Source organism: Bufo bufo, chromosome 1 (assembly GCF_905171765.1).
Source record: "Bufo bufo chromosome 1, aBufBuf1.1, whole genome shotgun sequence".
NCBI classification, from domain to species: Eukaryota; Metazoa; Chordata; class Amphibia; order Anura; family Bufonidae; genus Bufo; species Bufo bufo.
In genome coordinates this window covers 316,098,371-316,125,326 of record NC_053389.1, presented here as the reverse complement: position 1 = coordinate 316,125,326, position 26,956 = coordinate 316,098,371, and the positions used below count along the sequence as shown (strand labels likewise).

Genomic DNA, 26,956 nt, shown 5'->3' with positions numbered 1-26,956 from the left:
CTTAGACTGGGTTCACATCACATTTTTGTCATCCATTTAACGTGTACAAAAAATGTGTATGTTAACAGATGCCTCAGACTGATGCCATACAGTGGCGTCCGTTCACCAGAGTTCCATTGTAAAAAAAAAAAACATATATGTTAACGTATATGTATACCAGACTCTGCAGGATACAAAAGTGTGGTGTGCTATAGTTTTGTATTCTTTTTTCCCCACTGTATATGGGTGGCAAAAATGTGAAGTTCCATATATCAAGGAAGAATGTTAAGATGTTTCAAATTTTGTTTTTTGTAGCAGGCACCATTCCAGAATACATTATGCAGTTCCACTGCTTTTCAAAAACACTTCTTATATACTGTACTAAAAAATATACTTCTTTAGTTCTATGAGGTTGACCATGTGCAAAATAGCATAGAAATTTTAAAAAAATATCATACAAAATATCCTATATTTATCAAACCAGCATCTTGATCTGGATACTTACATAACTGCATGTGATAAAAAATTTGTATAGCCATTGAGTTAATCAATAAAATGTATCTGTATAGCGCCACCTGCTATTTTTTTTGTTTCCTTATTCCTCAATGGGGTGGTTGAACATGCTCAGTTTAAAGCTTAACTGCCATCAGCCATATCTTCTGTTAGAGGCTGTGGCGGTTACAGGGAAAGAGCTACAGCATAAAGAACACACCCCATGAGAAAGTACATGCCCCCTGAGCTGCCAGCCTGAAATAAATCTAACAGATGGTTCTAGCTTTGTTAAAAATACATTTTCATGCATTATATGATGTCCGTTCACTCTCTCCAAGGAGAACCTGTGTTAACACACTTTCTCCTTTATTCCAAGGTGTTTTACAAGACTTTTATGCTGTTGACCTATCCTTTGGTGTCTGATCGGTGGGATTCAACACCAATTAACTGTTTGAGATGACACCAGCACTCAGTAGTGCCATGGCCTTCTCTAATGAAACAGCTGATTGGTGTGTATGTGGAGGGGGGGGGGGCTCATGACTCAAACCCACAAATCAGATACTGATGACCTATACAGAGAACAGATCATCAGTATAAAAGTCAGAGCAGCAGCATACTGCATCATGCCACACAATGCTTCAAGCTTCACCCTCAAAACATTGTGTGTCCGGATGAGGTATGCTGCCCGAAGACTTGAGAACTTTGTTTTGCTGTTTTGACACTAGGTAACGCTCAAGAAAGCATAAATAAAGGAGAAGATGTGATAATGCATACTGCCCTTGGAGAGAGTGAACACTGACAGGGCTCTAACAAACTTAAGGTTTATTTGACAAATGTTTTACATTTTGATGCTATTTTGTACATGGTCAACCTCGAATAAATAAAGAAGAGGGAAACTATGAGAGATATATTTCTTGAATGCAGTATATATGAAACGAAATATGTGCCATATACTTGTTAATGCACCAAGCAATATTGTAATATAATATACACATTAACACAACTAAGGCTACTTTCACACTGGCGTTTGGAATTCCGTTTGTGAGATCCGTTAAGGGATCTCACAAACGGTTCAAAACGGATCAGCTCAGCCCCAATGCATTCTGAATGGATAAGGATCCGTTCAGAATGCATCAGTTTGGCTCCGTTCAGCCTTCATTCCGCTCTGGATGCGGACACCAAAACGCTGCTTGCAGCGTTTTAGTGTCCGACTGGCGATGTGGAGCCAAACGGATCCGTCCTGACTTACAATGTAAGTCAATGGGAGCGGATCCGTTTTCACTGACAAAATATGGTGCAATTGAAAACGGATCTGTCCCACATTGACTTTCAATGTAAGTCAGGACGGATCCGTTTTGACTTTGTTCTTCATAATGCAAACTAATCCGTTCTGACGGATATAATCGTTTGCATTATAGGTGCGGATCCGTCTGTGTAGATACCAGACGGATCCGCACCTAACGCAGGTGTTAAAGTAGCCTAACGCTAGTGATATTCATATGCCCAAGATGCAATCTTAGCTTTATACACCCTTTATTAACCTCAACAGCTTGTATTTTCTTCTCCGTACACTAATGACATTCGCATTCATCACAATGACCATGAGTTTTGAAAGAAGTTGTCTCCTAGGTTGATTCTTATATTTTCTGGTAGCCCATAGATGGATACTGAGTACTTCCCAAGCTGGGATACTTTTAAGTTCAGTGATTTTAGAAATCTGAGACTGTCGCTGTTAGTAGATATCTGTGGCTATCTATTGATGTCCTGTGTGTGTATCTTTGTTACTGTCCTTATATGAAATTAAATTGTAGTGTAGAAAATCGTCACATATAAAGTGGATGTTGTGAGGGTAAGTAAATCAGTTACATAATTTAACATTTTAATATTTGTGGACAAAAAAATGTACTTAAATCAATTAACTGCTGTACTAAAAATGTACTTTGAATTATATAGGATATCAGAATTTTTTTTTAAATACTAGATTAAATAAAGTAACTTTCGATGTTGCATTAAATGGCCAAAATTTATTACGCTTTTAAAAATTTACTTCAGTGTTGCTGTAATGTATCTGGTTTTATATAAAATAAAAAAAAATTATAACACTTTGAAATTTTATATGTACAGTTGTGAATGTGATTTGCTTTAATATTTAATTTTGCAAACTAAACAGTATTGCAATTCCTAAAAAGTGCCTCAAGGTGGTGCTGTTGTATAACAAGGCGCACACACTGATTGTACACTTGAGGGAGCTGCTGCTACTGCTAATAGTATTAGAGATCTTAGTAAGAATCAAGGATTATTTTTGATAACATTGTGGATCTTAAGCATTAGATTTCAGCTTTTCTTGAAAAGCAGACACTTTATCACTATTTCACAACAGACATGGCTTGGCAAGTATTATTTTTCTTATTTACTTTGTATCCTGATGTGGACTCTAGTCAGCTTCACTATTCAATTCTAGAAGAGATGAAGATCAATGCTGTTGTGGGGAATACAATCAAGGATTTGGGATTAAATAGCAATCAGCTGGAGTTAAGAAAATTAAGGATTGTTTCTAATAACAACAAGAATTATTTCAATGTGAGCTTAGAAAATGGCAACTTATATGTCAGTGACAGGATAGATAGGGAAGAGCTTTGTGGATCAGAGCAGAGCTGCTTTATGGAACTTGAGATTCTGGCTGAGAATCCTGTGAATGTTTATCCTGTCAAGGTTGAAATCCAGGATATAAATGACAATGCACCAAGTTTTTCTAAGGAGATTTTTGAGATAGGAATAAGTGAGTCTGCTTCCCCGGGTGCACGTTTTATTCTGGGGAATGCACTTGATCCAGACTTACTTACTAATTCTTTACAGAGTTACAGTTTGAGTCCAAATATATATTTCTCCCTGGCTGAAAAATCTGACCCTGAAGGAACCGAGTATTCAGAACTGATTTTAGAGCAGCCTCTAGATCGTGAGCAGCAACAAAAATATGAATTAATTTTAACAGCGTTTGATGGAGGAAAACCTGCAAAATCTGGCACTGCTGTAATAAGAATTGAGGTTCTTGATGCTAATGACAATTATCCAGTTTTTTTACAAAAATCATATCGAAGCAGTTTATATGAAAATATTCCACGCGGTTCTGTCGTTCTTCAACTAAATGCTACTGACAAAGATGAAGGATCCTATGCAGAAATCACTTACTCATTTAGTCGCATTCACAAAAATGCTCGCCAAGTCTTTAGTCTGGATTCTCAAACTGGAGTCATTACAACAGCAGGTGAACTGGACTATGAGACAACTAGAAGTTATGAGATGACAATAGAAGCTAAGGATGGTGGAGGCCTGGTGGGTCAATGTAATGTTTTTATTGACATTGTGGATTTTAATGACAATGCCCCTGAGATAACAATTGCATCATTATCTACACCAGTTTCAGAGGATTCTGCTCCTGGGACCCTTGTGGCTTTAATTAACATAAAGGATTTGGATTCTGGAAAGTATGGTGAAGTGAACTGCGAAATAAATGATGTATGGGCACTTAAATTAGTTCTATCTTCCAATAATTATTATAAGCTTGTAACTGCAGGTCCACTTGACAGAGAAACAACCCCAGCATATAACATCACAATCATAGCAGAAGATGAAGGATTTCCCCCAATGGTCACAAGGAAAACAATCTTTATAGCTGTTTTGGATGTGAATGACAATGTACCTATTTTTGAGAAATCTACTTACATATCTTATATCAGAGAACATACTCTGGCAGGAACTTCATTGCACACTGTCCATGCTTCAGACCTAGATGACAATGAGAATGCTAAGATAATTTACTCCATTATAAACAGTAATATTGAAAGTATCCCTGTGTCATCATATGTTAACATAAACTCAATGACTGGAGTTCTCTATGCCCAGAGATCATTTGACTATGAACAGTTGCGGGAATTTCAGTTCCAGGTGATGGCTAAAGACAGTGGATTTCCTCCTCTAAGCAGTAATGTCACAGTGAGGATATGTATTATTGATAACAATGATAATGCTCCTAAGATTCTCTACCCATCACCAGACACGGAGGGATCAGCATTATTTGAGTTTATTCCTCATTCTGCTGAGAAAGGTTATCTAGTCACCAAAGTGATTGCAGTGGATGCTGACTCTGGACACAATGCCTGGCTCTCCTATCACTTACTACATGTTCCTGATTCATCTTTATTTACTATTGGCCAATATACTGGGGAAATCAGGATTGAAAGAGATCTTCCAGATATGGAATCCTTCAGGCAAAAACTTGTGGTTCTGGTGAAGGATAATGGAGTCCCATCTCTGTCATCCACAGTTACCATTAATTTGGTTGTGGCAGATAACTTTCAAGAAGTTATACCAAAAATAAAAAAGCAACCTACAAATTCGGATACATTTCATGCATCCTTTTATTTAATAATAGCTATAGCTTTCATCTCTGGTTTATTTATTGTGACAGTGGTGATTATAGCCTTTTTTAGATGTCGGAAGACCAATGTGTCAACATCCATTGGAACAAATAGTAGACATATATATCCTCAGTTCACCCTGGGATGTCCTTCTGAGATCAGTGATACAAGTTTACCTTTCCCATTCTCATATGATGTGTGTGTGACTCTGGACTCAAAGCAGAATGAAATTGCTTATCTGAAACCAGTGCAGAACGTCCCCACAGACAATCTCATAGACACTGAGGTTCCACCTTCTGAGAACATTGAACAGGTATGGTGAATTCTATGTTAAATCAATTTGACAAGGTGCATGTTCATACATTATGTGATTATGTGTTTTTTTTTTTTTTTTTTTTATACCTGAACAAGATATTTATTTCTTAAGCAATCTTAAAGTTGACTCCATTTAAAATAATATTAAAGCTGGCCATCAAATTTACATACTTCTTCAGCCAACAGCTATTTCTCCTGACACCTCCAACGGTATCCTATCTCCTGTGATCAAAAGGATTGAGCAAATTTAAATCCATCATCCAATCCATTCCCCTGAGTAATCTGCCATTAAGGAAAAGTTAGAAAGGTCCCACATACTCATTACATAGCTGGCCAGTCCCACTAAAGTTCTTAGGTTTGTCGGAGATACTGTGTATCTAATATATATGGCCAACTTAATTGACAATGGACTGATTATTTTCTAAAATAAAACTGCACTTGCTATGTCCTCCTTTAAATATACCTCATGAATTACTATATAGTTTTTATGTTTCTGTTGATTTGTCCATTTCTTTCATGCTTTTATATTCTGAAGTTACATATATTTTTGTGCAATCTACAGTCATTCTCTATGGTCAAATATCCTCCACAGTCCTGTCCTTGTAATGTACTCATGCCATTGAGCTATATAAACCCTCCCACCTGACCTCTAGTAGGCAGAGTGTGAAAAAGAGTGTGAGGACTCAAGCACACAAAGCACACGCCTGAGATTCTTTCCAGGGCGATAACTAATCAAGCCATACATAGCTTTCACACCGTTTGGCCACACAAAATGGCTATTTGCCTAACCCTTCATGTGTTTTAATGTGTACTCAATAAAGCGTTTTCCTTAGGCAGTGATTTGCAATCTACATTCATTGCATTGCTTACACATGTTTTGTTAAAGAAAGAGTTTTTATGAAATGTTTTCCCATCCTGAGGAAACCCCACTAGTGTTTTGATCATGTTAAAAATGCACACAAAAACCCCCAATGCATAGATCACATTTCTCATGGCCCCTGCTGTACTGCTATTTAACATTGTGCCAATTTTATTACTATGTGCGTTAAATATCTCAAAGTGATCAGAGACAATGAACGTAAATGTAAAGTATATACATTATGGCTTAGACTGGTTGAATATTTTCCCAGTACTTCTAGTATTATCCTCTAGAATTGTTCTGATAGACATATATAAGATATAATATCAGTGGGATTCTAAAATCTAAGACCCCAAATGTTTGCTATTGCAAAGCAACTAAAAGATTTAATATTAATGTTGAGCGAAGCATTTGAAGCAGAATTCAGTCTGAAGTTTAGGAAAACTTGGATTTGCAACAAATCCAAATTTTCTCGTGCTTCGTGGTAACAAATCAGTTTTTCCTAAGATGGAGGCTTCACCTATTACAAAGTGAAAGTAAAAAGCCTGGTAATGTGAGGGATGGGAACGAAGCATTGCTGGGCATGATATGGCATGATGAGTGGATGCAGTGGATGTGAATACGAGAATAGAGGGCGTAATGGGAGAGTGGTCTGATTGTATGTGGATTTAGAAACATTTGTTTTCTAGGCTTTCGTTAAGGCCATAAGGTTCCAATGTTTGGAGTTTGTAGATCCAAAACATTTCTCTCCGTTGTAAAGTTTTCTGAACCTTTTGGAACAACTGTCAGAGATGTGTTCGATGGGCGTGATGGTTAGCCTAGTGGGGTCCTTGTCATGAATGGCCAGGAAGTGTCTGGACACACTGTGTTTAAGATAGCCTCGTTTGATATTCCATCTGTGGTTGTTTAGGCGTTCTCTGAGGGTCTGAGTGGTACGACCTACGTATTGCTGTCCACAGGCGCATTCTAAGAGATAGATAACAAAACTTGATGCACAGTTCATGAGGCTTTTGATAGTGAATTCTTCTCCTGTGGTGTTACTCTTGAAGGTCGTCAAATGGTTATTGATGTTATCGCAATACTTACATAGTTTATGGCTGCATTTGAAGCTCCCTTTAGGGTCAGGGAACCATTCGGATGTGGTCATTGCGGCGCGTTTTATTCTTTTTAATTTGTTCGGCGCTAGTGCATTCTTTAGTGTGCAAGCCCTCCTGAATGTAAAGTGGGGCTTGGAGGGAATAGTTTCTTTAATATAGGGATCGGCCCTCAGGATGTGCCAGTATTTAGTTATGATATTCCTCAGTGTTCCGTGGTTGGGATTGAAGGTGGTGATAAAGGAAGATTTATTGTATTTGCCTTCTTTTTGGTTGTTAGGCACTCCTCTTGGCTCTGCTCATATGCTTGTCTGAAAGCCCCTTTGACTATTCCTCTTGGGTAGTTTTTGTTTTGAAATCTAGAACGTACAATCCGGCTTTGTGTAATCAAATCATTTGTAGATGAGCAGTTCCTCCTAATCTGTTTAAATTGACTAAAAGGAATGTTGTCTTTTCATTTCCTGTAGTGCGCGCTCTCATAGTCCAGGTAACTGTTACCGTCCACTTTCTTGAAAAAGGTTTTTGTCATAATTCTGTTACATTCAGAATACAAAACCAGGTCCAGGTATTCAATTGAGATGCTGGAACTTCTGGACGTAAAACTGAGATTCCAAGTGTTGTTATTTAGGTAGGACACAAAGGTTTGGGCTTCTTCTTCGCTCCCCTTCCAAATGAAAATTAGGTCATCGATGTACCTTTTGTAGAACACAATCGATTCCGTCCAGTTGTGATTGTTGCTGAGAAATACCTCTTCAAACCGACCCATGTAGAGATTGGCAAAACTTGGCACGAATCGCGTCCCCATTGCGGTCCCTTTGTGCTGTTTGTAGATTTTATCCTCAAACGCAAAGACATTGTGTGTCAGGATAAACCGGATTGCATCAAGGATGAATTGCTTGTGTCTTGGAGTCAGTTGGTCATCCATTTGCAAAAAGTGGTCCGTTGAACGGATGCCCGCCTCGTGAGGAATATTTGAATAAAGTGCCGCCACATCCAAAGTAAGCCACCTGTATGATGGATCCCAGTCTATTTCTTTCAGAAGTGAGATCAACTGTGTTGAATCTCTTAAATGGGAGTTAAGACCGGTAACGTGTTTTTGTAAAAAAAAAAGTCTACATAATGTGAGAGGTTACTAATTAGCGAATTGATTCCGGAGATGATGGGCCTACCTGGCGGGTTTCTTTCATTTTTATGTACCTTCGGTAGGTGGCAAAAGATTGCTGTGTTCGGGTGGTCGATGGTGATATATTCTTTTTCTTTTTTGGTCAGGATCTTGTTGTCCTCTGCTTCATTTAGGAGTATCAGGAGGTTTCTCCTATCCTCATTCAGTGGATTGGCGTAGAGGGGCTCGTAGTAAGCAGGATCGTCAAGGATCCTCTTAGCCTCCTTGATATAGTCATCCCTCTTTTGGAGGACGATTCCTCCTCCTTTATCCGCACTTCTGATCACTAGGGTGTCATTCTTAGTGAGTTCCGAAAGGGCTACTTTCTCCTTCAGGGTAAGGTTGTTCTTGTTCTTCAGATTCTTATTGATGCTTCTTATTTCTTTTGACACTAGGGAAACTTTTTTATTTATGTGGTTCCCTTTGTGATGAGTGGGATAAAATGTCGATTTTGGCTTCAGATTAGTGTGGGCCAGTGGGGTGGCTCCAGGGTCTTCCTGTGGGGTGGCTCTCTGGTCTTTCAAAAGGGCTCCTTTAGGTTCGGTGGGTTGGTGTTTTTTTTAGATGAAAACTACTGTAGGGTAAGTTTGCGGATATAGGAATTGAAATCAACAAATAATTCAAAATCGTTGAATTTTACTGCTGGACAAAATGATAAGCCCTTCTGAAGTATGGATGTTTGGGCTGGGGTTAAGGGGAACCCTGCAAGGTTGAAGATTTTTACTCCTGCATAGTTTTGTTCCTTTTGGGTGTTTGGGGGTCCAATAGTGTCTCCCAAGGTTGTTTGGGTGCTCCCGACTGGTTTGAAGAAATTGGTTATTATTGGTGTTGTCCCTGATGGTTGTTTTATAACGTATGTAGCCTGCGGGGTCAGGGCCCCGGGGAGCGGTAAAAAATAAATAGAATGGTCGATAGTGACATCTGATCCCTTGTGTGAGAGTTCCAGGAGGCTCTCATCATGAGTAGTGAGGAGAGAATCCTCGAGTGTAGAGGACTCAGTCCCGCCCAGGTCCGGAGTGGACGAAACAGAAGAGAAGGAGGTAGGGGGTAGGTTTAGGGGACAACCCTCAGGGAGATCGAAGGGAACTTCGGATGTTAGCTTATGATGGGAAGGAATGGTGAGAGGGGTGAACCAGATGGGGGTTCCTGAGTTACTGCCAGAAGGCTTATATTTGTTGCGCGGTGGGGGAGTAGCTTTGTTGGTGGTGGCAACCGGCATGGAAGGCATAGTGGGCGTCTTAGTTTTACTCAGCGGCTCCCTGGGAATTATTTTAGGACGAGTGATAGCATTGTCATTTGGGGGGTATGGTAAAAGTGAGAAGTTGCTGGTTGGTAATGTGGTGGGGTGCTGCTGGGGCCTATCATTGTTTGGGGGGGCGTGAAGGTCTATCATGATTTGGGGGGCGTTTGGTGAATGTGCGTGTATGTTGGGTAGACGGTTGGGTCTAGGTCTGGGTCTTAGAGGTAGGGTGGCCCTCATGGTGATTGGGGTGCTGCGGCCGATGTTTGGGGGGGTTTTGTGTGGCACCAGCCTTGGTTTTGTTAAGCCAGAACTTGATGTTGTTGGTCATGAAGTCTGATCTGTCCCTAGTGAGTTTGGTGGACTTTTTTTTGGGATAATTTCACGTTCAAGGTTCAACAATCTGCCTGTGATAAGCCTATTGTACACTGCTCAAAAAAATAAAGGGAACACAAAAATAACACATCCTAGATCTGAGTTAATTTAATATTCTTCTGAAATACTTTGTTCTTTACATAGTTGAATGTGCTGACAACAAAATCAAACAAAAATAAAAAAATGGAAATCAAATTTTTCAACCCATGGAGGTCTGGATTTGGAGTCACACTTAAAATTAAAGTGGAAAAACACACTACAGGCTGATCCAACTTTGATGTAATGTCCTTAAAACAAGTCAAAATGAGGCTCAGTAGTGTGTGTGGCCTTCACGTGCCTGTATGACCTCCCTACAACGCCTGTGCATGCTCCTGATGAGGTGGCGGACGGTCTCCTGAGGGATCTCCTCCCAGACCTGGACTAAAGCATCTGCCAACTCCTGGACAGTCTGTGGTGCAACATGACGTTGGTGGATAGAGCGAGACATGATGTCCCAGATGTGCTCAATTGGATTCAGGTCTGGGGAACGGGCGGGCCAATCCATAGCATCAATGCCTTAGTCTTGCAGGAACTGCTGACACACTCCAGCGACATGAGGTCTAGCATTGTTTTGCATTAGGAGGAACCCAGGGCCAACCGCACCAGCATATGGTCTCACAAGGGGTCTGAGGATCTCATCTCGGTACCTAATGGCAGTCAGGCTACCTCTGGCGAGCACATGGAGGGCTGTGCGGCCCTCCAAAGAAATGCCACCCCACACCATTACTGACCCAATGCCAAACCGGTCATGCTGGAGGATGTTGCAGGCAGCAGAACGTTCTCCACGGCGTCTCCAGACTCTGTCACGTCTGTCACATGTGCTCAGTGTGAACCTGCTTTCATTTGTGAAGAGCACAGGGCACCAGTGGCGAATTTGCCAATCTTGGTGTTCTCTGGCAAATGCCAAACGTCCTGCATGGTGTTGGGCTGTAAGCACAACCCCCACCTGTGGACGTCTGGCCCTCATATCACCCTCATGGAGTCTGTTTCTGACCGTTTGAGCAGACACATGCACATTTGTGGCCTGCTGGAGGTCATTTTGCAGGGCTCTGGCAGTGCTCCTCCTGTTCCTCAACTACTTATAAAGGATCCTATCTGGGAAGGGTTAATTTATTACTTCAACACTACTGCCTATACGGCTGCTAACCACTCTTGTCCCAGACTAATAAAACATAACTTTTACTTAATCATGTTAAAACACGAGTGAAAAAATAAATTGTGAGCTACCTATAGGATTAAAAACACTGAGCACATGAGAATTGCTGTATATTAAGGGTCACTAGAGTGTATGGATTGGCGGGAGTGCACTAGCACCGCTCAACCATACACCAAAAACCCTGCTGTATAAACAGATTCCAACTGTGTCTGATAACTACTTGGCCCCCATGTCTGGGGTATGAACACCAAGATTCAGCAAGCCTAATGGCAGCATTCATTAGTGTATCAGGCACACAAATCACTGCGAAAAACTCAATGTGGTCAGCAGATTAAAACCTAGATTCCGCCCCCCAACATGTTTCGCCAGCTACTCTGGCTTCATCAGGGGTATCGGGCAGACTTGAATACCTACCGCTGGTGGAGGAATTTAACCTCTCATCTATCAATTCCTGTGGGAGGAAGCACCAATCCTAAACAGGTTTGGATCAGGCTTGTTAATTCTAACCTATCATTGCTACTAATGTTGCAATGACAGGTTTGTGGCGTCACTTATGGGGGAAGGTCCAGGATGACCCGATGCGCAGTGGGAACAGCCGCACACACTTACCCTTCATGCGGGCCCGAGGTATCCTAGTGCGCATGCGTTGGGACTTAGATGACAACAGCCTACTGATTCAGTGCCGATCGCCGCCAATGCTTGTCCTAGGTTCGCGCTTTCTAACATTCTGCGCATGCGCCGGCACTTAGACGGACGTATGGTAGGGACACAGTATTTGCTGATTACTTCTATCTCCATAGTGCGCATGCGCCGGGACTTAGACACCAGAATGATGTTCCTTCTATCTCCATAATTCGCATGCGCTAGAACTTAGACACCAGAATGACATTGATAGTCGGATGCTCATATTTAGCCTCTGGACGCCCCTACTGCTCACTACTGCACAATCGCCAGGACTTTGGAGAAAAACGAGCTAATGAGGGTGTTGTGGCTGCTCCCATGTTATATTCATATTGCCACAAAATCGTATATACTTGCGTCTGTAGAGTAGGTTACAAAGGAAAGACCCTACCACAGATATCTATGTTATTACGCATGTATACACAGCGAATTAGCCTAGTTTATAAACCCAGTTATGGAAACCTAAGAGGCTATACACTTATTTCCTCAATCCTTATATAATAATGATGGTTTTTCAATATACTTTTTTACATTATTTAGCTTTTGCATTTTTAGTGCTATCCTGACATGCACCTATCGCTTCAAAAACGCCACCATATATCATAAGGGTATTAGCCTTATAGCTAATAACTGTTGTCAACTCATTAACATGAGGAGATGTTGGCCCCATCTGGGAATTCCTATATCCGGGTCTATTTGCTACTACCCACAAAGGAAAAATTGTATATAAATTTAAATACCCTAAATCAGTATGGTATTAATAGAATTAGATAAACCAGCGTTTGTATCTGCTCACATTGGATTCTATTTATTTCGGAAAAAATACAATGTGCTATCTTCATCTTACAGAAATGATGTATAGGTGAAGCCTTCGTTAAGCCCTTTTGGGCTAAGGCTGTTTAGGCGGTAAATCCACCTTGTCTCTTCCCGTAGCAGGATTTGGTCTAAGTTCCCTCTCCGTGGCCCCAAGGTTTTTTTACATACACCCCAAAATTTTAGGGATTTTGGGTCACCATTATGAAAAACTCTGACGTGTCTTGATATTGTTGTATCCGACTTTGTATTAATGCTGCTTATATGTTGGCAAATTCGTCGTCAGAATTCTTGAGATGTTTTGCCCACATATAATTGGACAAATTGCACAAATTGCACAAAGGCGGAGGTAGCGATCCTGCTGCTGGGTTGTTGCCCTCCTACGGCCTCCTCCACGTCTCCTGATGTACTGGCCTGTCTCCTGGTAGCGCCTCCATGCTCTGGACACTACGCTGACAGACACAGCAAACCTTCTTGCCAAAACTCGCATTGATGTGCCATCCTGGATAAGCTGCACTACCTGAGCCACTTGTGTGGGTTGTAGACTCCGTCTCATGCTACCACTAGAGTGAAAGCACCGCCAGCATTCAAAAGTGACCAAAACATCAGCCAGGAAGCATAGGAACTGAGAAGTGGTCTGTGGTCACCACCTGCAGAACCACTCCTTTATTGTGGGTGTCTTGCTAATTGCCTATAATTTCCACCTGTTGTCTATCCCATTTGCCTAACAGCATGTGAAATTGATTGTCACTCAGTGTTGCTTCCTAAGTTGACAGTTTGATTTCATAGAAGTGTGATTGACTTGGAGTTACATTGTGTTGTTTAAGTGTTCCCTTTATTTTTTTGAGCAGTGTATTTAGTGTAGTTGGTGTCTTTGTGATGTTCTTGCAGTTTCGTGGACTGCAGTTGGATTTGTTCTTTCAGAGATTTACATAGGGACTCTCGCTTGGCGCTAAGTTTCAAGATTAAACCTCTGCCGCATTCCAGCAGGTAGTTATCCCATTCCCTAGTGAATAGGGCATCGTTTTTAAATGGACTACAAACCTAAATCTCAGTCCACGTGGGATCAGGGATTCTTTTAGGTAGACGTCCAGTAGGATCCAATCCAGGTGATGTTGGATTTCCTCTTTTAGGCTTTACCATTTAATCCACAATATAAAAGAATAAAATTGATTATTCAAAAACACTGGCATTTTGTTCAAGTGGATAAAGTTATAGGACCACTGTTACCAAATACACCGAATATCATATTCACCAAAGCCCCAAATTAAAATTTATTGGTAGCCCCCACAGTTAAAATGAAAAGCACCAATAATATCTACTTTGACTGGATGGATGGGTCTCTCGGGTTTCCATCGATGTGGTAGATGTGTAGGGTGTCGTCTGACCAAATTTCCGAAGACTACCCATTCTATAACATCTTCTACCAACAATCATGTACATAAAATTAAAGATTTCATAACATGTGATACTAACAGTGTGACATATGTGTTTCAATGTCCGTGTAAAAATCAATACGTGGGAAGAACTAAGAGGCCCCTTTGGAAACGTATTGCCGAACATATCAACAACATAAAAAAGGGATATGATAACCATTCTCTATCCAAGCATTACAAAACATGTCATAACCAGGATCCCACAGGTTCAATTTTTTCTGCGCTTGAAAAGGTCCCCATGCATTGGAGAGGAGGTAATCATATCTTAAGGATGTCCAGACTTGAATCAAAGAGAATTTATGAACTGGGCACCCTCCTCCCCAATGGATTGAATGCAGACCTTAAAATTTTTGGTTTCTTATGAAGTACAGTATATAGATGTGTTACGCTCTTTGTTGATGCGAGATGGTAGTCAGGCTGTCTTTACCAGCACTGCCATCTCCCCTTGATATTTAGCGTACACATCCATCCATCATATTTAACATCCCACCATCCCTTCCTTTTGTCTGGTAAAAATTCTCTCTCATAGAGCGACATATTGAAAAATACAGTATTTATTTATATTTAATTCACATTTAATTCTAGTTATGTACGAATATCTACTTCTAAAGTCACATTGATTCCACATGGATTGTATTTATATATGGTCCACATCAACTCAGGTGGAGGAATGAATCCACACCCTTTTTATTAATTTTTTTCCCCTCTTGATTCAATGAACTGACGTAACAGGACTATAAAAGGCTCATTATATCCGGGGGTCTCCGAACCATTGAGGAAGGAGACTGAGATCTCTGAAACGCGTATGGTGAGAGAGGACCCCCCAGTCAGACGCCATACATCAGCCGGATTTCTATTTCTGTTTTTATATATTTTTAAAGAGCGCTCTTTTTATATGGTCTTTGAGAGTAACTTCAATCTCACAAACCCGGCTAGCATTTGGACCCTGCAGCTACCTCCAAATACGAGGAGACGCCGACACACACAAGCACTTTGTCCGTGACCTCTGCAAGCATGTGGGACGTGGCTACAGACACCGACATGATCAGCCTGTTATACATAACAGAGTGAAGTTTATCAGCAGGTCGTCTCAAGCATAGCGATGCCCATATTGTGAACCTGAGGCATACATCCATTGTAAAGAGAGAAAAATACCTCCTGTGACTTTATAAGATAAACTTCCTCACTAATCTGAAACATCTAATCGTGAGTAACCTAGATCAACCACTACATTGATCTAGTCTGCCATAAGCCTTTTTCTATATATTGTCCTACATACTGCTACTACTGCAACATATTATTTCCTCTGGAAAGTGACATACTGTTACGTTGTTGCAACATTGAAAACATATATAGCTATTTCTATTAAGAGTTGCAGTAGTCTTACTGTGGATTAACCATTTACTAGATACATCCCAATTCTTGTATAAACTTGTGAGTAATCTGGATCTACTACATTATATTAAATAAGGCAACTAAAGGACCGCTCCATATATTGTTCATTACTGCTACTTACTATTGCAACATATTACTCCATCTGAAAGTGATACATTGTTGCACAATTGGTACTCCACCTGAAAGTGATACATTGTTGCACAACTGGAAATATATTGCAGCTATCTCTACCAATAGATGTCACGGTCCTGCTGTGGATAGACTATTCCGTTGGATGTATCCCAATTTTTCTTTTTATCCTTACAGTTTATTACAGTTTTTATTGGATACGACTTCACTGTGGATGTTCTAATACGGATGAATTGTTTATTGGATGGATTATAGTTTATATATATTTTTTCACTAGTCTTTTTCCCATATTTTATTTTATTTTTACACCTACTGTGGTCCGTAATTGCTGCACTGTGGGATGAACTTTAATTAATTATTTTTTTGCATAAATCTTCTGCACATTTTTGCACAACATTTAGTGTTTATGGACGTTAATGTCAAGTATTAATAATATATATAGGAGTCATTTTAGAGTTTTTATGTAATCCTGTAATAACTGTTGGATGTATTGTATCATATACAGATTGATACATATACCCCAAACGGTACTGATCAAATGTTCCACAAAGAATATCTGGGATATCCACTATAGGGATCCAATCATATTTTTTGGTCCCTGTCGTTGAAATCTGATACTTTCTGGACAACTATTTATCTATATTATATATCTACCTCATATACTTCTACCCCATACATTGATACCTACGTGAATAAATGACCTAAGATTATAGGAACCTACGCTCGTAAGTGTTGAATTCTTCCTAATGAGGCATGCATAAATGTATTTCATAATGATTCCAAACTCAAATTAGTTAATATTTGTGGTGTGGCCTAGAAATCCATGTTCCGATTCGTTATGAAAAACATTTATGCATGCGTGACTACTTACAGTAATGGTGGATGCATGAGACTAATGAAGTCTCAGGTTAACAGTGGCCATCTTGAAAGAGTCTCATCGGAGGCAATACAGTTAAATGCATAGACAGAGATAGGGATAATAATCAATATGATTGATGCAGATTAATGAGACAAATCAGATTTGTCCATAGCAGGACAAACTAGGTTCACTTATCACTAAATCAGAGGTCTTTTAATTTCCAGAAATGAGTAAGAAGATGAGCAGTTGCTTATGTAATTACCCATGTGTGCCTATTTTGACTGTTTATTGGTAAAACAATCTGGATACCTACCAGCATCCTGATAATGGTGTCAAATAAGTTAAAGCAAGCATTTGTGCCACAAACACAAACGTCCCAATACTGCAGATACCCAATCTGTGTGGTGAAAAATGTCTAATATTTGTTTCTTTCAGACAAATTTCTGTCTGTAAGAAATTTCATTTCCAAACAAAAGTTTTATAGTTTATTTTGTTCGTATTAGAACTCATTGTGGCCAATTCATATCTATAGGTGCCTGATTAGCCAATGCCAGTTGCTTGTATAGCATGTAATGCATTTTGTGATTATATAGGCATGTTGACATAAGCTAAGTATACATTTAGAACTTTTATTTTTAGTTTTATGTGTGACAGATTTTTTTGATTTTGTCAGACTTTTAGCCATAAGCATGTTTTTAATGCATGTTTTTAATGAAACGTTAAATTTGGCACAAAATTGCATGATGGCGTCTGAGAGTATAAAAGTGTTTAACTGGCATTTTTCTTGAGGGATTTAGTTTCCCAAATTTTAACTTTTAGGGGTGTTTCATATGTTTTTGTACCTCAAAGCCAATGCAAACCTTAAGTGGAGGTCCTTAAAACTATATGATGCGCTTTTATTCATTTGGCCAGTATTTGAGTAAAGTAGCACACTAGGACCATATATTGGATATTTTTTATTGCATAATCAGAGTAATATATTTTGAGTATCACAACATATCTTTTAATACCCACTATGCTAAAAAAAAATTATACAATTGAAAAGTTTACAGTCCACCTCCATTTTGCATTAATTGCTATGAAGCTCCCCAATTACCGGTATTAACAAACTTCCTAAATGTCATTTTGAATACTTTAAGGGATGCAGATTTTAAAATGTAAATTTATGGTGGTTTGCTATTATCTAGATATCTTAAAGCCACTTGAAATATAAATTGTTCCCTAAAAATGAGTTTTGGAAAGTTTCTTAGAAATTAAAAAAAGTGGTGCTGAACTTAAAAGCATTGAAATTGTCCAAAAATGTAAAGTGGATATATTGTAAATTATTATTAACTATTTTGTGACATATAACTATCTTAAAAGCAGAGAAATTCATATTTTGAATATGGCAGTTTTGTAAAATGTATCAAACAAGACATTCTCAGAATCACTTGTATAAATGAAAACATTAAAAAATTATTAACACAGAGTGATATTTTAAAAATTGCCTTTTGGTCCAAAATGGCTTCTACTAGAAAGAGTTAAGACATGACATGGATTGTTACTAAAAAAAAAATATATATCAACTTACAAAGACAAAAACACATATTTTTTTAAACAAAGATATATTGTATAGTTACTAATCATCATCTTATTGATAATGATTTGCTAACTTAGTTTTAAAAAAAATCACACTAGAAATTGAATTCCATTTTTTTTAAATCTCATTATAAAGAAAATTTTATTTTTTATGATTTAATATTTTAATTCAGGTTTGTAATATAATATGTTTTAATATGTTTTCTATAATTCTAAAATGATTAAAGATTTTAAAAGTACATGAAAAGCTAAAGTAGATATATTCTATAGAAAATAATAGGCTATGCAGAAAATAACAGTACACAAGGAATACTTATTAGCTCTATGTCATAATGCTTCATGAATGTCCAATATAAGGATCATACATTATATAAGTGCTAAATATCTGTGCCGGTATGCAATATATGAGGTGAAATATACATACATATGGCTATAGAAAATATTTAAATATAGATTATGAGAATCTTCATAGAGTTACAGAATAAATTAGGCCTTATTCACATGTTAGTGTTTGATCAGTGATGTTCATCAGTGATTTTGAGCCAAAACCAGGTGTGGCTCTAAACACAGAATATGTGCAGATTTTTTGATTATACCTTATCTCTGTGTAGCTTCCACTCCTGGTTTCAGAATCCCTTATGGAAATCACTGAACAAAACACTGATGTGTAAATAAGGCATAAGATAGAAAGTACCCAGAAATTTTAGCTGTGATTCAGCTGCCCCATCCCCTCAGAAGCACATTTTGTTTTGTTTATTGCATGAGATCTGGATCTGGGTACTTTAAAATTTTCTCTCTTCCTATTGCCAATCAAAATATCATGTTATCTAAAAATATGAGTTTGGAGGATTCCAGTACCCAGATCTGATTTTGGAAAACCCTTTAAATCATGAAAAACAGAAAAACATGATTCATTTTTAAAGGGAACTTGTCACTATAAAAATGCAAATTAACCTGCAAGCAGCATGTTACAGAGCAGGAGGAACTCAACCGATTGATATATAGCTTTTCTTGAAAATATTTCATATAACTCAGGGGTATTGCTAGGTTAAAACATTCGATGATATCATAGTCATGTGATCAGTGCTAGAGGAAGAGGTCAGTGGTGGAGAAGGACCTGCGATGATGTCACCATCATGTGATCATTGCAAGAGAGGATGGAGCTTAGCTATGAAGAGCAGAAATGATGGTGAAGAACCTGTAATGACCTCTGTGACATGAGGAGAGGTAAGTGAAGGGATAGATTCTCAGTTTGGGAGCCAGAATAATGCTGGAAGTTGTAGTTCTCCCCTCTTACACCATATGCCTGCTTGGTTGAGGAAATTATGTTATTTGCCTGGGACTATATGTTAGGGCTGAAGGGAGGGATGCTATTTATATGGGACTGTATGTTAGGGCTGTAGTGAGGGATGTTATTTACATGTGGAGGATGATATTTACATATGAATGTATAGAGGAGGGGCTGAAGGCAAAGGAGTAATGTTATTTAGATGGGACTGTATATTGGAGGCAGCTGGGAAAGGGAGTGATGTTTGGACTGTATATTGGCGGGGCTAAAGGTAGGTTATTGATGTCATTTAGGCTACATGTACATAAACATGAAAAATGGCCATATGACGGCTGTTTAACCTCTTCAGGACACAGGGCGTACTTAAGGACACAGGGCGTACCTGTATGCCCTGTGTATTTTTGATCACCGCCGCGCGGCGGGCGGGGATCGGAAGCCGGTGCCTGCTCAAATCATTGAGCAGGCACCTCGGCTACATGCGCGGGGGGGTCCCGTGACCCCCCCATGTCGGCGATCGCTGCAAACCGCAGGTCAATTCAGACCTGCGGTTTGCGGCTTTTACCTATTGTGGTGGTGGCGTGTGGTGGTGCCATCGGGTCCCCATGCGGCTGTAAGGGGGACCCGATGGCATGGAAGGCAGCGCAATGCCTTCCTTAGGCATCTACGCTGCCTTCCAGTGACGAGCCTGTGACATTCAGCCCCCTGGATCTCACAGGCCGGAAGCTGTATGAGTAATACACACAGTATTACTCATACAGCCAATGCATTCCAATACAGAAGTATTGGGAATGCATTGTAAAGGATTAGACCCCCCAAAAGTTCAAGTCCCAAAGTGGGACAAAAAATAAAGTGAAAAAAAAAGTTGCAAAAATTTAGTTTTCCCCCCCAAAAATTAAAGTTTCAAGTAAAAATAAACAAAAACGTAATTTTCCCCAAATAAAGAAAAAAAAATTGGTACAAAAATAGGAAAAAATAATTAAATACATATTAGGTATCACCGCGTCCATATCGACTGGCTCTATAAACATATCACATGACCTAACCCCTCAGATGAACACCGTAAAAAATAAAAAATAAAAACTGTGCTAAATAAACAATTTTTGTCACCTTACATCACAAAAAGTGTAATAGCAAGCGATCAAAAAGTCATATGCACCCCAAAATAGTGCCAATCAAACCGTCACCTCATCCTGCAAAAAATGAGACCCTACCTAAGATAATCGCCCAAAAACTGAAAAAACTATGGCTCTAAAACACTAAAACATGATTTATTTTTTGTTTCAAAAATGATATTATTGTGTAAAACTTATATAAATAAAAAAAAGTATATCACCGCGTCCATATCGACCGGCTCTATAAAAATATCACATGATCTAACCCCTCAGATAAACACTGTAAATTTTTTTAAATAAAAACTGTGCTAAATAAACCATTTTTTGTTACCTTACATCACAAAAAGTGTAATAGCAAGTGATCAAAAAGTCACACGCACCCCAAAATAGTGCCAATAAAACCGTCATCTCATCCTGCAAAAATCATACCCTACCCAAGGTAATCGCCCAAAAACTGAAAAAATTATGGCTCTCAGACTTTGGAAACACTAAAACATGATTTTTCTTCAAAAATGAAATCATTGTGTAAAACTTACATAAATAAATAAAAAAAAAGTATACATATTAGGTATCGCCGCGTCCGTGACAACATGGTCTATAAAAATACCACATAATCTAACCTGTCAGATGAATGTTGTAAATAACAAAAGATAAAAACGGTGCCAAAACAGCTATTTCTTGTTACCTTGCCTCACAAAAAGTGAAATATATAGCAACCAAAAATCATATGAACCCTAAACTAGTACCACCAAACCTCCACCCTATCCCATAGTTTCTAAAATGGGGTCACTTTTTTGGAGTTTCTACTCTAGGGGTGCATCAGGGGGGCTTCAAATGGGACATGGTGTAAAAAAAACAGTCCAGCAAAATCTGCCTTCCAGAAACCGTAAGGCATTCCTTTCCTTCTGCGCCCTGCCGTGTGCCCGTACAGCAGTTTACAACCACATATGGGGTGTTTCTGTAAACTACAGAATCAGGGCCATAAATATTGAGTTTTGTTTGGCTGTTAACCCTTACTTTGTTACTGGAAAAAATTATTAAAATGGAAAATTTGCCAAAAAATTTTAATTCTGAAATTTCATCTCCATTTGCCAATAACTCTTGTGGAACATCTAAAGGGTTAACGACGTTTGTAAAATCAGTTTTGAATACCTTGAGGGGTGTAGTTTCTGAGATAGGGTCACTTTTATCGAGTTTCTACTCTAGGGTTGCATCAGGGGGGCTTCAAATGGGACATGGTGTAAAAAAAAACAGTCCAGCAAAACCTGCCTTCCAAAAACTGTATGGCATTCCTTTCCTTCTGCGCCCTGCCGTGTGCCCGTACAGCGGTTTACGACCAAATATGGGGTGTTTCTGTAAACTAAAGAATCAGGGCCATAAATATTGAGTTTGGTTTGGTTGTTAACCCTTGCTTTGTAACTGGAAAAAAATTATTAAAATGGAAAATCTGCCAAAAAAGTGAAATTTTGAAATTGTATCTCTATTTTCCATTAATTCTTGTGGAACACCTAAAGGGTTAACGACATTTGTAAAATCAGTTTTGAATACCTTGAGGGGTGTAGTTTCTTAGATGGGGTCACTTTTATGGAGTTTCTACTCTAGGGTTGCATCAGGGGGGCTTCAAATGGGACATGGTGTAAAAAAAAAACAGTCCAGCAAAACCTGCCTTCCAAAAACCGTATGGCATTCCTTTCCTTCTGCGCCCTGCCCTGTGCCCGTACAGCGGTTTACGACCACAAATGGGGTGTTTCTGTAAACTACAGAATCAGGGCCATAAATAATAAGTTTGGTTTGGCTGTTAACCCTTGATTTGTAACTGGAAAAAAATTATTAAAATGGAAAATCTGCCAAAAAGTGAAATTTTTAAATTGTATCTCTATTTTCCATTAATTCTTGTGGAACACCTAAAGGGTTAACAAAGTTTGTAAAATCAGTTTTGAATACCTTGAGGGGTGTAGTTTATAGAATGGTGTTTTTTTTGGGTGGTTTCTATTATGTAAGCCTCGCAAAGTGACTTCAGACCTGAACTGGTCCCAAAAAATTGGGTTTTTGAAGATTTCTGAAAAATTTCAAGATTTGCTTCTAAACTTCTAAGCCTTGTAACATCCCCAAAAAATAAAATATCATTCCCAAAATGATCCAAACATGAAGTAGACATATGGGGAATGTAAAGTAATAACTATTTTGTAGGTATTACTATGTATTATAGAAGTAGAGAAATTGAAACTTGGAATTTGCAATTTTTTACAAATTTTTGGTAAATTTGGTATTTTTTTATAAATAATTATTATTATTTTTTTTACTTCATTTTACCAGTGTCATGAAGTACAATATGTGACGAAAAAACAATCTCAGAATGGCCTGGATAAGTCAAAGCGTTTTAAAGTTATCACCACTTAAAGTGACACTGGTCAGATTTGCAAAAAATTGGCCTGGTCCTTAACCACCTCCGGACCGCTGTACGCACAGACGCGTCCTGGAGGTGGTTGATTCATTCCGAGTGGACGCGCCGGCGCGTCCTCTCGCAATGGCCGAGATTTCCTGTGAACGCGCGCACACAGGCGCGCGCGCTCACAGGAACGGAAGGTAAGAAAGTGGATCTCCAGCCTGCCAGCGGCGATCGTTCGCTGGCAGGCTGGAGATGTGATTTTTTTAACCCCTAACAGGTATATTAGACGCTGTTATGATAACAGCGTCTAATATACCTGCTACCTGGTCCTCTGGTGGTCCCCTTTGTTTGGATCGACCACCAGAGGACACAGGTAGCTCAGTAATATGTTGCACCAAGCACCACACTACACTACACCCCCCCGTCACTTATTAACCCCTTATTCACCCTTGATCACCCCATATAGACTCCCTGATCACCCCCCTGTCATTGATCACACCCCTGTAAAGCTCCATTCAGACGTCCGCATGATTTTTACGGATCCACTGATAGATGGATCGGATCCGCAAAACGCACACGGACGTCTGAATGGAGCCTTACAGGGGCATGATCAATGACTGTGGTGATCACCCCATATAGACTCCCTGATCACTCCCCTGTCATTGATTACCCCCCTGTCATTGATCACCCCCCTGTAAAGCTCCATTCAGACGTCCGCATGATTTTTACGGATCCACTGATAGATGAATCGGATCCGCAAAACGCACACGGACGTCTGAATGGAACCTTACAGGGGCATGATCAATGACTGTGGTGATCACCCCATATAGACTCCCTGATCACCCCCCTGTCATTGATTACCCCCCTGTCATTGATCAACCCCCTGTAAAGCTCCATTCAGACGTCCGCATGATTTTTACAAATCCACTGATAGATGGATCGGATCCGCAAAACGCACACGGACGTCTGAATGGAACCTTACAGGGGCATGATCAATGACTGTGGTGATCACCCCATATAGACTCCCTGATCACCCCCCTGTCATTGATTACCCCCCTGTCATTGATCAACCCCCTGTAAAGCTCCATTCAGACGTCCGCATGATTTTTACAAATCCACTGATAGATGGATCGGATCCGCAAAACGCACACGGACGTCTGAATGGAGCCTTACAGGGGCATGATCAATGACTGTGGTGATCACCCCCCTGTCATTGATTACCCCCCTGTCATTGATCACCCCCCTGTAAAGCTCCATTCAGATGTCCGCATGATTTTTACGGATCCACTGATAGATGGATCGGATCCGCAAAACGCACACGGACGTCTGAATGGAGCCTTACAGGGGCGTGATCAATGACTGTGGTGATCACCCCATATAGACTCCCTGATCACCCCCCTGTCATTGATCACCCCCCCTGTCATTGATCACCCCTCTGTAAGGCTCCATTCAGACATTTTTTTGGCCCAAGTTAGCAGAATTTTTTTTTTTTTTCTTACAAAGTCTCATATTCCACTAACTTGTGTCAAAAAATTAAATCTCACATGAACTCACCATACCCCTCACGGAATCCAAATGCGTAAAAATTTTTAGACATTTATATTCCAGACTTCTTCTCACGCTTTAGGGCCCCTAGAATGCCAGGGCAGTATAAATACCCACATGTGACCCCATTTCGGAAAGAAGACACCCCCAGGTATTCCGTGAGGGGCATATTGAGTCCATGAAAGATTGAAATTTTTGTCCCAAGTTAGCGGAAAGGGAGACTTTGTGAGAAAAAAATAAATAAAATCAATTTCCGCTAACTTGTGCCAAAAAAAAAAAATTTCTATGAACTCGCCATGCCCCTCATTGAATACCTTGGGGTGTCTTCTTTCCAAAATGGGGTCACATGTGGGGTATTTATACTGCCCTGGCATTCTAGGGGCCCTAAAGCGTGAGAAGAAGTCTGGGATCCAAATGTCAAAAAATGCCCTCATAAAAGGAATGTGGGCCCCTTTGCGCATTTAGGCTGCAAAAAAGTGTCACACATCTGGTATCGCCGTACTCAGGAGAAGTTGGGGAATGTGTTTTGGGGTGTCATTTTACATATACCCATGCTGGGTGAGAGAAATATCTTGGCAAAAGACAACTTTTCCCCTTTTTTTATACAAAGTTGGCATTTGACCAAGATATTTATCTCACCCAGCATGGGTATATGTAAAATGACACCCCAAAACACATTCCCCAACTTCTCCCGAGTACGGAGATACCACATGTGTGGCACTTTTTTGCAGCCTAGGTGGGCAAAGGGGCCCACATTCCAAAGAGCACCTTTCGGATTTCACAGGTCATTTACCTACTTACCACACATTAGGGCCCCTGGAAAATGCTAGGGCAGTATAACTACCCCACAAGTGACCCCATTTTGGAAAGAAGACACCCCAAGGTATTCCGTGAGGGGCATGGCGAGTTCCTAGAATTTTTTATTTTTTGTCACAAGTTAGTGGAAAATGATTTTTTTTTTATTTTTTTTTTTCTTACAAAGTCTCATATTCCACTAACTTGTGACAAAAAATAAAAACTTCCATGAACTCACTATGCCCATCAGAGAATACCTTGGGGTGTCTTCTTTCCAAAATGGGGTCACTTGTGGGGTAGTTAGACTGCCCTGGCATTCTAGGGGCCCAAATGTGTGGTAAGGAGTTTGAAATCAAATTCTGTAAAAAATGACCAGTGAAATCCGAAAGGTGCTCTTTGGAATATGGGCCCCTTTGCCCACCTAGGCTGCAAAAAAGTGTCACACATCTGGTATCTCCGTACTCAGGAGAAGTTGGGGAATGTGTTTTGGGGTGTCATTTTACATATACCCATGCTGGGTGAGAGAAATATCTTGGCAAAAGACAACTTTTCCCATTTTTTTATACAAAGATGGCATTTGACCAAGATATTTCTCTCACCCAGCATGGGTATATGTAAAAAGACACCCCAAAACACATTCCCCAACTTCTACTGAATACGTAGATACCAGATGTGTGACACTTTTTTGCAGCCTAGGTGGGCAAAGGGGCCCATATTCCAAAGAGCACCTTTCGGATTTCACTGGTCATTTTTTACAGAATTTGATTTCAAACTCCTTACCACACATTTGGGCCCCTAGAATTCCAGGGCAGTATAACTATCCCACAATTGACCCCATTTTGGAAAGAAGAGACCCCAAGGTATTTCGTGATGGGCATAGTGAGTTCATAGAACTTTTTATTTTTTGTCACAAGTTAGTGGAATATGAGACTTTGTAAGAAATAAAAAAAAAATCATCATTTTCCACTAACTTGTGACAAAAAATAAAAAGTTCTATGAACTCACTATGCCCATCAGCGAATACCTTAGGGTGTGTACTTTCCGAAATGGGGTCATTTGTGGGGTGTTTGTACTGTCTGGGCATTGTAGAACCTCAGGAAACATGACAGGTGCTCAGAAAGTCAGAGCTGCTTCAAAAAGCGGAAATTCACATTTTTGTACCATAGTTTGTAAACGCTATAACTTTTACCCAAACCATTTTTTTTTTACCCAAACATTTTTTTTTATCAAAGACATGTAGAACAATAAATTTAGAGCAAAATTTATATATGGATCTCGTTTTTTTGGCAAAATTTTACAACTGAAAGTGAAAAATGTCATTTTTTTGCAAAAAAAACGTTAAATTTCGATTAATAACAAAAAAAGTAAAAATGTCAGCAGCAATGAAATACCACCGAATGAAAGCTCTATTAGTGAGAAGAAAAGGAGGTAAAATTAATTTGGGTGGTAAGTTGCATGACCGAGCAATAAACGGTGAAAGTAGTGTAGGTCAGAAGTGTAAAAAGTGGCCTGGTCTTTCAGGGTGTTTAAGCACTGGGGGCTGAGGTGGTTAAGGTGAAATAAGGCTGTGTCCTTAAGGAGTTAAAGGGGTTGTGTCACTACAGCAAATAATACTTATTATGTAGAGAAAGTTAATATATGCCACTTACTAATGTATTGTTACTATCTATATTGCCTCCTTTACTGGCTTGATTCATTTTTCCATAACATTATATGCTTCTTGTTTCCATGGTTACGACTACCCTGCAGTCCAGCAATGGTGGCCTTGTTTGCACACTATAGAAAAAAAGCACCAGCCTACAGTGCC

The 26,956-nt window shown here is 39.5% G+C and overlaps 1 protein-coding gene across 1 annotated transcript; it reads left to right on the top strand.

Moving 5' to 3' along the window:
* The first annotated feature begins 2,853 nt into the window (after nt 1-2,853).
* LOC121008620 (protocadherin gamma-B5-like) lies at nt 2,854-5,211 on the top strand. The gene has a single exon (XM_040441319.1). The coding sequence runs from the start codon at nt 2,854-2,856 to the stop codon at nt 5,209-5,211; it is 2,358 nt and encodes a 785-aa protein (XP_040297253.1).
* Nucleotides 5,212-26,956: the final 21,745 nt, after the last annotated feature.

What these genes read in the sequence shown, in the direction of transcription:
- LOC121008620 (XM_040441319.1), top strand. Translation starts at nt 2,854, where the DNA reads ATGGCTTGGCAAGTATTATTTTTCTTATTTACTTTGTATCCTGATGTG.